This window comes from Pituophis catenifer, unplaced genomic scaffold (assembly GCF_029215685.1).
Source record: "Pituophis catenifer annectens isolate HBS135680 unplaced genomic scaffold, rPitCat1.0.hap2 SCAF_6, whole genome shotgun sequence".
In the NCBI taxonomy this organism is placed as follows: Eukaryota; Metazoa; Chordata; class Lepidosauria; order Squamata; family Colubridae; genus Pituophis; species Pituophis catenifer.
The window spans coordinates 39,740,583-39,758,612 of NW_027256886.1; the positions used below are offsets into that span (position 1 = coordinate 39,740,583).

The window sequence follows — 18,030 nt, forward strand, 5'->3', positions numbered from 1 at the left end:
ACACTGATCCATGGCAAAAATATATTTTAGTGCATTATAGAGCGTCATATACAGAAGCAGGAACTATGTTTTTTGTAGTTGGCTTGTGATTGGTTGGGACTTGCGGGATTTCTTCATGCTTATAGCCGCTAATGTCACCTAAATGGACTTTAAATTTGGTCAAGGTTCATCTCATCACTTTGGATTGATTTTTTTTCTTCAAATGATTTTTTTAAAAAATCCAGGGCTGGATATGGATACAAATTCAAGAGTGGAACTATCATCAGCCACCTCTTGTACATGGATGACATCAAGTTGTATGTTAAGAGTGAATGAAACATCAACTCACTAATCACCTAACATGAATCTCCAGTGAGGACATTAGGATGTCATTCGGACTAGAGAAGGGTGGCTGGATGGTAATCAAAAGAAGGAAAGTAGTTAAGATGGATGGGATGGAACTACCAGAGAGCCACATAGCAGACATACAGACCAGTTACAAGTAATTTGGTATGCCATAGTCACATGGGAACTATGATGAGGAAGTAAAAAAGACAGCAACATCCAAGTACCATGAAAAGATCACAGGTAGAGCCAGATTAATGGGAAGAACAAGATCCATGCCATCAACACTTACAGCCTACCATTTATCAGATACTCTCCTGGTATAGTAAGCTGGCCAAAAAAGGAAGCTGCCGATGTGAAGACTCAGAAGCTCTTCATGTACAGTATACAGAGGTTCCCACCCTAAGTCCAACACCCAAAGACTGTAACTAGCTGGAAAGAAGATAATTGGGGCCTGGTGAGTGTCAGAACTACTGTCCTGGACAAAACCCAGAGCATCCAGGAATAGATCAGTAAGGTGGCATCCAAAGATGAATTTCTGAGAGAATGCCTGAGTCAGCAGAGAATGCCTCCTAGCAGACATTGGAGGAAGTGCCACGGTAAGGCAAAACCTTGCAGAGGATGTACCATTGACAGATAGCTGAGGTGGCAGACATTGGGAAATCCTACCAGTGGTTGAAAAGGGCTGGACTAAAAGCACTGAGGCACATATCATAGAACACAAGAACAGGCACTAAGCACCAAATCCATAAAAGTAGGGATCTACTAGACAGGATCCAAGATGTAGAGGTTGGAAGGTGGCTCCAACAGATCCCAGGAACATCAGAGCTGTGTGTCCTAAAGAGTGCAGTGCTAGGAACAGCTAAGATCCTACGCAGAAGCATAAAACTCTTGAGGTCTCTAGTAAAGGAGAATATTTTCTCTAAAAGTATTTAACAGAGTCATGCTGCTTCTGACTGTGTGATGAATTATGAGTGAATCCATATATCCCTATGGTTTATATAGTTTGTTGCATTTGTCTTAGAAGAAAAACCCTTAGTAACCCTGGAAGTCATAGGCTAGTAGATCAGGGGTTGTTTGTGAAGTGTGTGAAATAGACATTTGTTTGTAATTATACATTTATAGATATTATATAGCAAAGCCAAGAATCTTTCTCAATCACACAAGATGGGACATCTGTCTTCTGACTTGTATGCTATACGGCTATATTTTGGAATACAAAGTTAATAAAAAGGTTAGTTACTTCTGCTTTCCCAACTCAAACATTCTCTGCCATCCCTGCCCCAGGTTTTAGGGTAGAGAGAATTGGATTGGTAGCAAAAATTAGGTGTTCATTAGAGAACATGCTGAGAGTAATGCTGGGTTCTTCCAAGCTGATGTGAGCATCTTTGCTAATGTTGAAAATGGAACGGTTGAATTTTAATGGAGACTATATTTTATGCATTTATTGAACTAGAAGACCTCCAAGGTCCCTTCCAGCTCTAAGGTGGCACTAGAACTCATATATACTATTATGTATTCATAGTTTGTGTTTTCTTTTTCAGGTTAATATTTTTCAAAAAATGGCAGCAGAAACTCAGACACTTAACTTTGGGCCTGAATGGTAAGTCTGTCTCTTTACTTTTCCAAAAGATTTTTGCTCTGAATGTTGATAATAGCTGGTTTATCAATATATTGCTTCAAATGGCTGCTTGGAAAAAAATACATAAGGTGTTAGATTCTTTTTTTAAAATTGCAACTATTTGGTTATTTATTTAAAGAATGTATATGGCTCCCTATCTCACTAAGATCTTAGGCTGCTCCCAACAACTACTAAAATCATTACATAAAGCACCTTCTCATCAAGACTCCATAACCATCCACACTACTGACTCCCAACTCAATACAATCCTGTGGAGGAGGGAAGGAGAGCCAGGGCTCATGGTCTTTCAGAGGGCTAAAAGAATAGGGGCTCCCAAATATCAGGTGGGAGACTATTCTAAAACAGATTTTTAGTTTGAATTGTGTTGTGCAGTATTGGAGAAATCTCAAATCAATTTTATGATGTCCTGTGGTGATATAATTAAATGTTCTTTTCCCTTAACCGTTTTTCTTACTTGAAGAAAATATTGATATTCACTTTGCTATTTCCTGCCATATTATACAACATAGGGAAACCTGTGAGATCACTGTATTTCCCTGTGTTTATTTCTCATTGTTGCTTGTACATTATCTGAAAAAAAGTGATGAGTCAGTTCTGTATTAGATCTAAATACAGTTTTGAGCTTCATAATAGTCAGTAAGCAAATGAGAACCTTATTGAATTAGCCATTTGTCCATCTAATTCAGCATTCTTGTGCTGTACAAGGCCAGTCAGGTGCATTCTGAAAGTCACATAATATACAATAGGATGATGGCCCTCTTTTGCTGTCACTCTAAATAAAAGGAGATTACTTGAGGTGGTAATCAGCAAGTAGAAGCTTGCATATTATGGACATATGATTTGAACAAATGATAAACAAGAAAGAATAAAAAAGCCTGCTTGGCCATTTTGAGGGAAGTAGAAAGAAAGGAAAACAGGTAAGTAGATGGATGAGCTTAAAGAGTAGAATTCTGTGAATCAGTTCTGATTCAAATTGATATTTAATACAAAAAGGGTGTGATTCAAGCTGGCAAAGAAATTCTGGGGCACACTGGTTTTGAGGGAATTCAAATTTAGACTATATAGACTATAATGCCAGAATCAGTTTTGGGCCAAGTATATAAAAATAGGAATCAGGATGATTAAGGTGAATTAACCCTACCAAGTTTTAGTGGGTTGTAAATATTGTAATATTTCATGGACATCATTTTGAATGGTTTCGTGGCAATAAATTTTTGCCTTACATCTTGTTTAATCAAGAAATGAAACAAGAACAGCACAAAAGCTTCTAAATCAGTAGTGTCTCCAGGAATGGGGGTGGAGTATAGCATAACAAAAGTAGTAGTATGATAGTGCAAGCCCCACCCCTTTTCCATATCCATTGTAATTTTTCATGCATATCAGAAGGGATGGACCTTGCAGCACAATGTTGCTTTCACCATCCTGATGAAAGTAGCAGAATCTTAAGGATACCACTGCTCCTGATTGTTCAGGAGTCCTTGGTTTATGACAGCAATTGTGAGTGGAATTGATGTCGCTAAGCAATGTGATTGTAAAGAGTGATATTAAGAAATGGCGTTTAGCAACAGCAATTCCAGCAATCCCAGTTTTAACATTAATCAAGCAGCACGTAGGTCCTTTGCTTTGGAAAGCCAGCAGGGAATATCAGAAATCATGATCACATGACTGTGGCAGTGGGGGGTTACTACCAGTTCTCACAAACAGTTAACAAAAATTGGGCCAAGCTCGCAGAACTGGTAGAAATGGTCAGCTGGCCACGCCCCTGAACTGGTCGCCCGGTCGCTCGCCCTGGCCACCATGTTTGTCACCACCATGTTTTTTGCGCACGCGCACCCCATTACCTTGCAAGTCAAATGGGATGCGTATGTGCGAAGAACACGGCAACAACGGCAGCAACTTTTTCTGCCGGTACTTTTTGGAGGCCTGGCTAGAAATCTCAAATACTGATGAGAATGAACATTGTGTTGTAGCCAGTGGTAGATCAGTCCCCTGCAAACTCCGTCTCTCGAGGAGCCCAGCTGCTCACCAATCGCCAAGTTGCCTGGACTCCCAGTGACGGGATGGGGTCCTTCAGGCACTAAGTTTAGTAGCTCCAGCCAGCGGCTATCACACAAACATTCATTCCTGCCTGTATTTGAGATTCCTAGTGACAGTTTATTTGTGAGCACCATTGGCCGGGAGAGTTAGGGAGAAAGGCCAATGCTGCTCACGAGTAAACTGCAGATTAGAGGCAGCCGGCAGATTGCTGCCTTGCTTGCTTGGCTGCTTGCCGCCCAGAGCTCGCAGGTAGCGAACCAAACCTCTGCGCATCGAGGATGCCGAGCAGCAGCAGGAAGAGCACGGACCTCCTGAAATGCAGGAAGCTGCTGCCAGCAATGCCCTCAGGCAAAGATGTGAGTGGGAGGCTCAATCCCCCTTAGGAGATGCGAAACGCTCGCTGCCCCTCTGACACCTGACAAGCCTCCTCCCACCACGCTCCTCTTCCTCCTAAGCAGAAGCGCTCACAAGTAATGATATATTTTTGCGGGATTGCCCCCATCTGGTCTTCAGTATGTGGCTCGTCGGCCTCCGAAGTGTCAGATTCCCACCAACTAGCACCAATTCCGCCCCCCCAAGAGAGAGAGAAGGAGAGAGAGAGGGAGGGAAAGAGAGAGAGAGAGACAAGAGACACACAGAGAGAAAGAGGGGGGAAGAGAGAGACAGACACACAGAAAGGGGGGGGAAGAGAGAGACAGACACACAGAGGGAGGAAAGAGAGACAGACACACAGAGAGGGGGAAAGAGAGAGACAGACACACAGAGGGGGGGGAAGAGAGACAGACACAGCGGGGGGAAAAGAGAGACAGACACAGAGTGGGGGGAGCATAGAGTCAAACAGACTTCTCAGAGCTTGAATTGACTATATGAACTAATTGCTTCCTGCAAAGGCTCACATCCGTTTGCTCCTCTTTTATGTCTTATGGGAGGGGCCAATCATCTCCAAGCCTTACTCCCAAGTCACTCTTTTTTTTCTTAATTGTTCTTGCCTTCTGGCAGCTCGCACATGTGCACACTGGGAACAGGCTCACACTGTTCTTCTGCCTCGCTGATGTCAGATTCCGGAGGCTCCGGAGGCAGCACATAACTACCAGATGGCCTTGGCCCCCTCTCTGCCTCTGACACAGAGTTCTTGTCTAAGCATTCCCCAGACTTCAGGACTGGCCCACGTTCCTCCCCAACCTCCTCACTGTCCAAATCTGCTTCCAGCTCTACTGGCCCCTGGCGGGCCACAACTGCCTGCAGTTACAGCTCTGACGTTCCGTAGGCTTTTTGGAGTGCCCGTTTTAGAATGGTACTGATGAATTACCATTAACCTTGCTTTTGTGGGTTTGAGCTCTCCTTGTGCTCCTTATGAAATTCTCAGGCACCACAAGGATTGTCATAGCTGGTTAGCTAGCTTATGCCACCTACTAATGCTAGTATTCTGACTGACACTGGCCTTGATGTTCAAGGATACCCAAGGCAAATAGGCAAATTTCTTCTTTTGGATAGCAGTCGGAAGAATGACTGTTGCCTTTTCTTTATAAACAGTGAAGCTTTACTGTGTCTGATCATTGGGCTTTGGAGAATTGCAGAAGAGTTGACATAATTAGTTGCCAAAGTTGGTCCATTATTAGTGGCAGTATTCCATTGTACTAAAATTATGGCTTGCTGATATTGCTCTATTTTAGTTATTGATGAAAGGTACCAAATGCAGGTTGCTAATGAGACACAGTTCCACAAAAATAGGCCACAGAGAAAGAGGCTGACACACAAGGTATAATCATAACTATTACCATCTCTTGTTCTTAAAAACATTTATGTCATCCCCTTGACACTCATTCACTCTTTTTTTGAGAGACTTACATCTGCTCCAGTCATTCAGAATTTAAATGTAAAGTTTGATACAAGAAAGAATCACAGTTTATTTGCCTTGAGTGTAGCAGAGTTGAATTCCAGAAGTGCTGGCAGATCCACACAGAGTTATATTTATAATGGCAGAAAAGAAGTGCTTAGGGCTGACCACATTGAGAAATTAAAAGCTGGGAAAGAGAAGTTCTAAAATGAATGAAATCCAAATTTCAAATTGCGATCATGTGACTGCAGCTGCGGTACAACAATTGTAACTTGAAAGACGGCTCTTAAGCCACTTTTTATGAGGTCCTCATAACTTTGGTCCATCATTAAACGAACAGTTGTAAGTCAAGTACTACTTGCAATTGGATATCATCAACATCTGATGATACCTCACCCATGGCAATGGATGATCTCATCACGTGACCTTGGGTTGATACTGATCAGGAGTGGAGAGAACACAGAACCCCGGCAGCACCCCACACCATAGGGACCAAAGGCAAGATCTCTCCTCTCCGGTCACTATCAACCAGAACTGACCCTGAAGAAAATGCCGCTCGTCTCCAATCATCTGAGACAGTCCAAAAGAATACCATAGTTGATGGTATTAAAAGCTGCAGAGGAAAGGATGAATTCACAATTCTCATTCTGCTCTCATCAGAGATTATCTAAAAATACTCCAAATTCATCTCTTCTTTTAAAAAAAATAGTTACACGTTGGATTGAAATTTCAGTCACTGGTTCAGTAACTTTTTTTTAATTCATCGTTTTTAGTTTAGATCTCATACGATGTATCTATAAAGTTTGAGGTTTACCCAAATTTCACTTATGCATTAAATGCACCATTATGTATTTGTATACCTGCAGAGATCAATCACCTTCTTGGATCAAATTAAAAGTTACTGTTTGCTTAATGCCTAATTCATATATTATTAAAGTGTTGTATTTTTAATATACTTATTTCCAGGCAGAGTTGCATACTTATGTGTTGTTCAGAAAGTAAATATTTTGCAGTTCTACAGGATATTTTCCCTGTTCTCTTCTGTTCCATCTGTTATTAATAAACATACTAGCCTTGTACAGATGTAACTGGCTCCCTGCAAATTCTGCTTTGAAAGTCAGCAATCAGCCTTGGGAATGTAAGCTCTGTCCTTTTTCTGGAACAAGTTTCTACCACCGTTGCTGATAATAAATATACTGGATAGCAGAGCAAACCAAACTTAATGCAATCCAGATTTCTTTTAATTGTGCGCCAAAGACATGGTAAATCATATTCCAGTCTCATATTTATAAAGAAACTAGTTGTTTTAGAAAAAAGAGTGTAAAGACAAGGCTGCTGTGACTGCTTTTTGGCCTTTTGCCATTGTATTGTATTGTGTTGGTCTTGGAATTAAGAAAATCATTACTTGCTACATTTGGGGGCAGGCTAAGTAATGTAGAGGCTGCAGGACAGGCACTGATATGCCCCAGAAAAATTCTTTTGTGTCCACTAGCTTCTCTCCTACCTGCTGCTGGGGTGGCTGCATTGAGATCTATCCAGGTGCCTTGAAATTTCCTAAGGAGACATTTCTGAACTATCAAATGCTTGTAATATTTCCTGAGATAGTTGGTCTAATCTGGTAACAAAGCCGCACTGATGTTACCATGCTTTAGACTTTTTAGACTATTGCTTTAGGCAACGGACCAATTTGAGTGTAGTTTCCTTTTGGTTGTTCTGTTATACTGTGTGGCTATCATTTTTATTTTTGTATTTTATATTTATATCTTGTACATGTTTTAATTTATGTGTGTTTCAGGGGAGTGTGTTTGTTTTTGTTGTTGTTATATATCGTCCCGAGTCACATTGTTTGAGTTGAGCAATTTTAAAAACTTAACAAGTAAGTAAGTAAGTAAGTAAGTAAGTAAGTAAGTAAGTAAGTAAGTAAGTAAATAAATAAATATTACATTGTGTTTGCAATAAAGTTACCCTATAAAAGTATTTCAAAGCTTCAAGGTTGGAATAAAATAGCTAGACTGATTATTTGAATATATAGAGAAATAATATTCAAGTAATTGAACATTGCTTTTACTTTTATTTAGTTGCCATGAAAACAGTGGCCACAAGGTGGCAGCAGATTAATAGGATAAAATTCTAGTTTGCTTGCTAAATCTTTCATTTCTTTTAATAACAGAGGAAATGTCACTTGATACTTTTAATAGATCTCATTTTAATAGTTACTGTATTATTCAACAATAGTTTGCTACTTTTATTTACTATCTACAATGTGGCTTCAGAATATTTAGCACATTTGTGGGAAGTATAAAAAAGATGCTTGGTGGAATGATGAAATGAAAGTGGTTATGAATAAGGAAAATTGTATATAAGAAAATGATTCCTCTGTCATGACAGCAACCAACAGACAATTTGGAGTATTTAAAGATTGTATCTCCTCATAACTTTGGATAGATTTCCTTTATAGCAGATGTTATGAATTTTATTTGTTATGCCATCTTTGTTGCCATGCAGTAAGCAAATGCATCACCTCTTCTTTTTTCTAAACAGGATTTTTGGACTATGAACTACCTTGTGTCATTAAATGCCTTTCTCTTTGTTATTAATATGCTTTATAAGATGGTTTATCTAATTCCCTGTTGCGGCCTTGCCTCTGCCCTGAGATACTTAATTCAACAAATTTTCCAAAGCCATGGTCTAATGATTCACAGAATAGTTTTGGAAAGTTTATTTAAATTACTGGTTATCAAACTCCACCTATCTTCTGGGAAAAATGAGGGGGGGAGAGAATCAAGCAAAAATGTTATTTTAGAAAAATAACAGATGCAAATGTAGGATTGCACTCCTATAGTGATCTAGCCTAACTACATCCTTTGTACATGGGGATCCACAATTTCATTCATTCATTCATGATAGTGATGAATTATAGCAGTGTTCCAATATCTAAGGGGCTGTGACAAAGAAGTGGGGTTTCAACTTATTATCCAAAGCACCTGAAGGCTGAACAAGAAGCAATGGATGGAAACTAACCAAGGAGAAAAGCAACCTAGAACTAAAGAGAACTTTCCTGACAGTTACAACAATTATTATTATTATTAATAATAATAATAATAATTTTATTTCTATACCGCCCTTCTCCCGAAGGATTCAGGGCGGTGTACAGCCTGTGTTAAAAACACAGACAATACAGCAATTAAAATTTAAAATAAATAAATTGGCTCAGATTTAAAACCCCAAAAAATTTAAATACCCCAATTTAAAACTATTATGTTGATAGTCCGGCCTGGCGGAACAACAGGGTCTTCAGTGCGCAGTGAAACACCCGAAGGTCAGAGATCTTACGTATTTCCGGGGGCAGTTCGTTCCACAGGGCTGGGGCTCCCACAGAGAAGGCCCTCCCCCTGGGTGTCGCCAGCTGACATAACTTGGCCGATGGCACCCGGAGGAGACCCTCTCTGTGGGAGCGAACTGGTCGGTGGGAGGCTATTGGTGGCAGAAGACAGTCTCGGAGATACCCGGGTCCTATGCCATGGAGCGCTTTAAAGGTGGTAACCAACACCTTGAATCGCACCCGGAAGACCACTGGGAGCCAGTGCAGCTCGCGCAGGAGGGGTGTCACATGGGCACAACGAGTTGCGCCCATAACCACCTGCGCGGCCGCATTCTGGACCAGTTGGAGCCTCCGAGTGCTCTTCAAGGGGAGCCCCATGTAGAGAGCATTACAATAGTCCAACCGGGAAGTAACAAGGGCATGAGTGACTGTGCACAGGGTGTCCCTATCCAGAAAGGGCTGCAACTGGCGAATCAGGCGAAACTGATAAAAGGCCCCCCTGGCCACGGCCGTCATATGCTCTTCTAAAGACAGCCGCACGTCCAGGAGGACACCCAGATTGCGAGCCCTCTCCGTGGGGGGCAAAGATTCACCCCCAATAGTCAGCGATGGCACCTGCTGACTATATCGGGGCGCCAGAAGCCACAGCCACTCGGTCTTGGAGGGGTTGAGTCTGAGCCTGAGTTCCTCCCCATCCAGACCTGCACGGCCTCCAGGCAGCGAGACATCACATCAAGGGCATCGTTGGGGTGGTCTGGGGTGGAGATGTACAGCTGAATATCATCAGCATACAGATGGCACTTCACCCCAAAACCACGGATGATCTCACCCAGCGGCTTCACATAAATGTTGAACAGGAGGGGCGAGAGGACCGACCCTTGCGGCACTCCCCATGCGAGACACCTCGAGGTCGACCTCTGTCCCCCTGCCAACACGAACTGCGAGCAGTCGGAGAGGAAGGAGGAGAACCACCGCAAAACGGTGCCCCCTATTCCTAACCCCCTCAACCGCTGCAGCATGATACCATGGTCGATGGTATCAAAAGCCGCTGAGAGATCTAATAGGACTAGGACAGAGGAGCAACCTCTGTCCCGAGCCCTCCAGAGATCATCCACCAACACGACGCAATGAGTGGAATGATTTGCCTTCAGAAATTGTTGGCACTCCATCGCTGGAACATTTCAAGAAGAGATTGGACAACCTATACCACGTCTGAAATGGTATAGAGTTTCCTACTTGAGCAGGGGGTTTGACCAGAAGACCTCCAAGTTCCATTCCAACTCTATTATTCTGTTATTTTATTATTAATACCTGATTTTACTATTAAGAACCCATATAGTAACAAATTATTTAGCTTGATTAAAGAAGACTCATTGACAACATGGAATGATAACTAAATATCAGTAAGCGTACTTTCACTATAATTAAAAAATTGAAAGTGGGTAGGTTTTACCTTCTTTTGGTTAACAGTATATAATAAACTTCCAATTAAAACTTATAAATCCATAGTTTAATTTAAATTAGACATATTTATTAAATTTAACATGTAATTCATTGTTTGATCAGCTTTTTTTTAAAAAAAATGGGGCATCTATGATATAAAAGTCAGAAAATTATGTAGTTTTGGCCTGTCAAAATACAAAGCACAAAAAGATTTTTGTATTGTATTCATGCTTCTTGTATTATTTGCTAATCCAATTGAAGAGATTATGTTTAGCACAGTATTGAAATGGAAGACGGAATTCAAGTATGATAAGGACACAAAAACTTAAGAGTAAGAGACCTGTTTAGAAAGTTATCTCAGCCTTTGAAATAATGATTGTACATGATTATTTCAAAGCTTCAAACATTATTACTGAAAAACTGTTCAGTTAAGACAACATTATTCAAGTTAATAATTCAGATCAAAGTAGTTCTCCTATGCAGGTCTTAGTTATAATGGACTAAATATGCATATTCGCGATAGTTGATTTGATATACATTTTATGTCTATATTCTGCTTTCTTCAAATGCTAGGAAAGCAGCAGGCAGGATGGAAGCCTGCTGCTTTAATACTGCAATCCATTGAAGATCAGGCTGTGAAGATAAATAGATAGATAAAGGAAGGGAAGAGGTTAGCTCTGGAATGCTTTCTGCGTGCTCAGCTAGTCTCTTAACTTTTACAAGATGCTGTTGGAAGTTCTTAGTACTAGCCTCTAATATGAGTCAATATGGAATAAAAAAAAACAGTGATCTTTTTGTTAGGCTCTTTTGTAATGATGAAGCCTTTGGAAGCCCAACCAATCCAGAGTATAGTAATCTTCCTGCATCTAGTGCTAGACTCAAAAAAATTATATCGAAAAGATAGAATTTGACAACATAGAAATGACTGGGAAATGAGCAGGTTAGTTACAACACTGTGAAACTCTAATTCAATTTAAACTTATTGCTTGGTAAAAAAAAAAAAAAAAGGTAAGAGATTTTTTGAAGGACTTACTGTAACTGTTTTTTTTTTAAGTGGCTTCTGTACTATAGAACGTTGTCAAAGCTTTGTAGTTGTAAACTAAATTACAATTAGTTGTAAAACTAATATGAATGAAAAAGCAGGTCTGGAGTTCTGGTGGACCAGACCGACAGCCAGTTTCATTGCTTTTCTCTGTCTTGAGTTGTAGCAACTTCACATTTCATCTTTTTCCCTTCTGTATTTGATCACAGAACATTTCAGGTTGAACATAGTATAACAGACATGACAGATGACAGATATGAGGACACTTGGGCAAGAAGCTTTTCAGTAATCTTACAGTGTTATAATTTTTTGCCAGGGTGTGTTTGGTTCACATGAGTCCTATGTTTATATAGAGGCCTGTTTGTAGTATTCTACAATTTAAAAAATTGTTTAGCAAGAATCATGTCTTTCACTCATACTATGCAATTGGGCATCAGTCCAGCTAAACCATTTAAGCTTGTGATCACTGCAGCATCAGCATGTTTGTTCTTCAGTTGATTATTCTCCTGCTTTATTAAAATTATTATAAGCACTACTTTTTATCTACTGAAAAGACTTGCAAGAATTGCAATTGTTCTTTGCACTCGCAAACCATTGGTGACAAGGTTTAAGAGTGATGAACTCTTAACCTATTATAGCCCCTATTCTTCCTTTAAATTCTTATTCTTGCAATGTGCTAAAATATGATTATAATATACTAAAAATATTTTGGTGATCAAATTCTCCATCATAGAGAAAGGATATTTAGATGTGTGCCACTATCACCAGCATTTATTTATTTAGCAGTGTTAATAAACTGCCACATTACTTAACATTCTAGGTAAAGAAAAATAGCAATAATAAATGGCAATAATTCTAATACGAAAAACAGAATATGCAACCAAGATGGAAGCTCACAATCAATTCAGGGCAAGGCGTACTGGAATAATATAATTTTTACTATATTTGTAATAAGGTGGAACAAAACATACCTTACAAGAAGTGTGTTTCAAAATGTGCAGGCTCCTACAGAAATTGCCTACGAAGGACTCAAAGTATAAGCCTGCATCAAATGATTCCAAATAGGGCAAAAAGAAAAAGGATTCTGGTGTGACATGAATCTTCATATCCATTGTCCTAATGAGAAAATTACTTGTGTAAAATATCTAGTTTCATTGATTTCTTTCCCTTCTAGGCTTCGAGCTCTATCAAGTGGTGGGAGTGTGACATCTCCTCCTCTCTCTCCAGCTTTGCCAAAGTATAAATTAGCTGATTATCGTTATGGGAGAGAAGAAATGTTAGCACTTTTTCTGAAAGATAATAAGGTAAGTATGGGGAAAATGATCATATCTGATTATATTGAAATCTCTGCATAATTATTAGGTTATGTTACTACAATACAAGAGTAAACACCTTAAACTCATATATGCTAAAGGGATTTTAAATAATGATTGATTAACTACTGAAAAGGTTAATGTTCCTTTAATCAACAACATTACATTGCTTTATTTTAAAGGTAAAGATTGTGTAGTGCTGTTTTAACTAATGCATATGAAAAGATTAGTAAATTAATTGAGTTGTATCAAAATGTCCTTGTTGAATGAAAATATTCTTTAGATTCATCCACTCATATTTTTTTCTTTTATTCCATAAATTATTCATTACATTGATTACTTTAATACGTGGACTATTCCACATAAAGTTATGAATATTTTGTGGGCTGGCTCCACTGCTGCCATCACTAGTTTTTACTAGCATTCCATCTTGTATACTAGGTGATACTGCTTCACTGCCTAGAGAATTCACTAAGAGAACTCAAATAAATTTGTTACTTAGCTGTAACTGCAGCGCATAGAATGATTCTCTGGGCATATACAGCCAGTAACAGAAATATTTGTATCAGCAGCACCAATTCTTCCACTATTGATGACAGTTGCAGACCAACTGAACAAAGCTGATGGCCTGGAATACTTGTCTACTGAAATCACAGGTTATTGAAACATAGAATGAAAAGATAGGAAGGACTTGAATATAATTTAGTCCAAGCTTCTGTCCAGTACAGGAATCCTATTACAGCATCTCCAATACATGGCTATCTAAGCTCCATCTAAAAAACTACAGAAAAAGACAGTCCACCAACTCTTGAAGAAGTCTGTTCTATTGTTGAAGAGCTCTTACTATGTTCAAAATCTACTTCTTCGTAATTTAAACATATTCTTATCCTGTTCATAGAACAGCTGTAAACAATTCTGCTATGCCATCTACATGATACTCTTTTAGATAGTCTTTAGAAAACAGCAATCATACCTCCTTGCAATTTTCTCTTCTGTAAACATAATCTCTAACCATTCCAGATATGTTTTTTTACATGAGTCCCTTATCATCTTGGTTGCTTACCTCTACACATTTTAGTTTGTTGAAGTTCTTTCCAAAATGTGGTGCCAGAACTGGATGCAGTATTCCAGCTATTGCCTAACCAATGCTAAATAGAGAGCAATAATGACTTCCTTTGTTCCAACAGTATATGCAGCCTAACACTTCATTTATATTTTGCAAATGCATCAGAGCTGCCCGAGTTGCTTGATAGTGAAATGGGTGGTACATAAATATAACAATCAGGAAATTGTTGGCTCATGTTCAGTTTGTGATCCACCAAGATAAATAGGTGCTTTTCATGTATTTTGTTTGTTTTGGTACCTTCAAATCAGGTTGATTCCTTGCTACTGCTAGACTAATCCCTACAGTTTTCTTGGGAAGGTTTTTGGAAATGGTTTACTATTGCTTTCCAAGGACAGAGAGAGAGTGACAGATCCAAAGTCACCCAGCGACTTCATGCCTAAAATGGGATTATAACACATGATCTCTTGGTTTCTAGTCTGGTTCCTTAACTATATACCAAATTGGTTTTCTTTTAATGTGTACTGCTGCCCAATACAGGTATTTTCATCCTATATTCATGCCTTTGATTTTTCTTACCTAATATAGATTTTTCCTACCTATCTCTATTTATTCCTGTTGAAATTCATCTTGTTGACTTCTGCCCATTGTTCCTCTTTGTCTACATTCTTTGAATCTTGGCACTGTCTTCCTAATGTTTGTTCCTAATTTTCTATCATGTAAAATTAATAGTCATATTTTCTAACTTCTAATTTGAGTAATTTATAAATGTATTGAACAGGATAGGCCTAGGCCCTAGAACATAACCTGTGATACACCACTCAATATTTCTTTCAGTTTGACATAATGAATATTCCTTGGGTACAATTGTTCAACTAGCTCTGTCTATCTAATGGTAACATACTCTACCCATATTTTGATATTTTCTCTACTAGTCTCATATAAGATTTTATCAAATACTTTTGCTATAGTCCAGGAGGCATGGTCATGCGATGTTGCACTTTACAATCTCTCTGCTGAGGAACAGAAATTCTGGTCCTAATTACAATAGTTAAAAGGACTATCTACAGTCATGGCCGTAAATGTTGGCACTCCTGAAATTTTTCCAGAAAATGAAGTATTTCTCAAAGAAAAGTATTGCAGTAACATATGTTTTGCTATACACATGTTTATTCCCTTTGTGTGTATTGGAACAAAACCAAAAAAGGGAGGAAAAAAAGCAAATTGGACATAATGTCACACAAAACTCCAAAAATGGGCTGGACAAAATCATTGGCACCGTTTCAAAATTGTGGATAAATAAGATTGTTTCAAGCATGTGATGCTCCTTTAAACTCACCTGGGGCAAGTAACAGGTGTGGGCAATATAAAACTCACACCTGAAAGCAGATAAAAAGGAGAGAAGTTCGTTTAGTCTTTGCATTATGTGTCTGTGTGTGCCACACTAAGCATGGACAACAGAAAGAGGAGAAGAGAACTGTCTGAGGACCAAAATTGTGGAAAAATATCACCAATCTCAAGGTTACAAGTCCATCTCCAGAGATCTAGATTTGCTTTTGTCCACAGTGCGCAACATTTTCAAGAAGTTTGCAGCCCATGGCACTGTAGCTAATCTCCCTGGGCATGGACGGAAGAGAAAAATTGATGAAAGGTGCCAACGCAGGATAGTCCGGATGGTGGATAAGCAGCCCCAAACAAGTTCCAAAGCAATTCAAGCTGTCCTGCAGGCTCAGGGAGTATCAGTGTCAGCGCGAACTATCCGTCGACATTTAAATGAAATGAAACGCTATGGCAGGAGACCCAGGAGGACCCCACTGCTGACACAGAGACATAAAAAAGCAAGACTACAGTTTGCCAATATGTACTTGAGTAAGCCAAAATCCTTCTGGGCAAACGTCTTGTGGACAGATGAGACCAAGATAGAGCTTTTTGGTAAAGCACATCATTCTACTGTTTACCGCAGACGGAATGAGGCCTACAAGAAAAGAACACAGTACCTACAGTGAAATATGGTGGAGGTTCACTGATGTTTTGGGGTTGTTTTGCTGCCTCTGGCACTGGGTGCCTTGAATGTGTGCAAGGCATCATGGAATCTGAGGATTACCAACGGATTTTGGGTCGCACTGTAGAGCCCAGTGTCAGAAAGCTGGGTTTGCGTCAGAGATCTTGGGTCTTCCAGCAGGACAATGACCCCAAACACACGTCAAAAAGCACCCAGAAATGGATGGCAACAAAGCGCTGGAGAGTTCTGAAGTGGCCAACAATGAGTCCAGATCTCAATCCCATTGAACACCTGTGGAGAGATCTTAAAATTGCTGTTGGGAAGAGGTGCCCTTCCAATAAGAGAGACCTGGAGCAGTTTGCAAAGGAAGAGTGGTCCAAAATTCTGGGTGAGAGGTGTAAGAAGCTTATTGATGGTTATCGGAAACGAATGATTTCAGTTATTTATTCCAAAGGGTGTGCAACCAAATATTAAGTAAAGGGTGCCAATGATTTTGTCCAGCCCATTTTTGGAGTTTTGTGTGACATTATGTCCAATTTGCTTTTTTTCCTCCCTTTTTTGGTTTTGTTCCAATACACACAAAGGGAATAAACATGTGTATAGCAAAACATGTGTTACTGCAATACTTTTCTGTGAGAAATACTTCATTTTCTGGAAAAATTTCAGGGGTGCCAACATTTACGGCCATGACTGTATAGTTTGAGAGGAATTAGAGTTTCGGGGGTTCTGGAGTGGAATTCTATATTATCAAAATTATCAGTCTTATCACTTGCCATTGTTGCACTACAGTACATCCTTTTATATTGCTGATATGCCACAGCCAATTATTCTTGAGTTCTCAAAAGTATAACTTACTAGGTCATAGAACTTACTATGGTGACATTTACCATATCATTCAACCTAATTGAGGTAATGGTACTTATTGCAGAGAAAATTTTAAATAATATTAGTGTGAATCATTGAAAGTGAATCCTTTTGTGGTTGTCCTGCTGATGATATTGACATTTTCCTTCCATTATTCAGAAATGCTTCAGAATATCACTGCTTCAATACTGCCTGATACAGTCTTAAAGATATTGGTGTTTCCACCAGCTGATCCAACTCTTCAAATCCTAGCAACAGATTGTAGCAGCCATAGTTCACACTGCAGATTACCTATTTGATTGTTGCCCAGGTCTTCCATTATGACAAATAATGTAATTTCTATGACAAATAATATAATTTCCAGGAGTTATAAATCAGGGTACTGATGAGCATTGTGTCAGTGGACCTGATTTTGATTGCAAGTTTTGCAGATGTTGATATCTTTTTTTTTTTTTTACTATTTGCTTCTTCTTGGAGAGAACTGTTTTCATTCAATTTTTATGGCTGCCTCTCTCACTAAGTGACACTTCAGAAATTAAAAAAGTAAATTAAATTTAAAAAATAAAAACAATTACAATAATACAAAAACTAAAATATATGGCAACTGAGAATAAATCACTCATCATAATCCCTAAATTAACCAAGAAACAGGTCCCTGCAAATACTTGGGGCCCCAGACCTGGGCACAGCTCTTTTAAGAGTTTATGAAAAACTACGAGAGTTGGGATCATTCTAATTTAAAATACAGGTAATCCTTGACTTGTGACAATTTGTTTAATGACTGTTTGAAGTTATGATGTAACTGGAAAAGTGACTAATGAACAGTCCACACATTTAATACCTGTTGCACTGTCCCTACAGTCACATGATCAAAGTTCGTGCGCTTGGTAATGTATTTATGTCAATTGCTCCATCCCAGATCATGTGATTGTCATTTGTAATCACCTCACAGGGCTCCAACAAGCAAAGTCAATGGGGGAAACCAGGTTCACTTGAAAGCCATGTGATTTGCTTAAAGATCAAGGCAGAAAGATTGTAAAATTGGGTGCGACTCATGTAATGACCGCCTCACTTAGCAATAGAAGTCCTATTTCCAATTGTCATATGTAGAAGACTATATATATAAAGTGTGTATACACAC

General features: G+C 39.2%; 1 protein-coding gene across 4 annotated transcripts in view; it reads left to right on the forward strand.

Moving 5' to 3' along the window:
- GIGYF2 (GRB10 interacting GYF protein 2) overlaps positions 1-18,030 on the forward strand; it is a 91,674-nt gene that overhangs the window by 9,648 nt on the left and 63,996 nt on the right. For all 4 annotated transcript variants that reach the window (XM_070946251.1, XM_070946255.1, XM_070946253.1 and 1 more), the window contains exons 2-3: positions 1,869-1,927; positions 12,822-12,951. In XM_070946251.1, coding sequence (XP_070802352.1) covers positions 1,887-1,927; positions 12,822-12,951 — 171 coding nt within the window. In that variant the 5' untranslated portion in view covers positions 1,869-1,886. The remainder of the gene's footprint in view (positions 1-1,868; positions 1,928-12,821; positions 12,952-18,030) is intronic.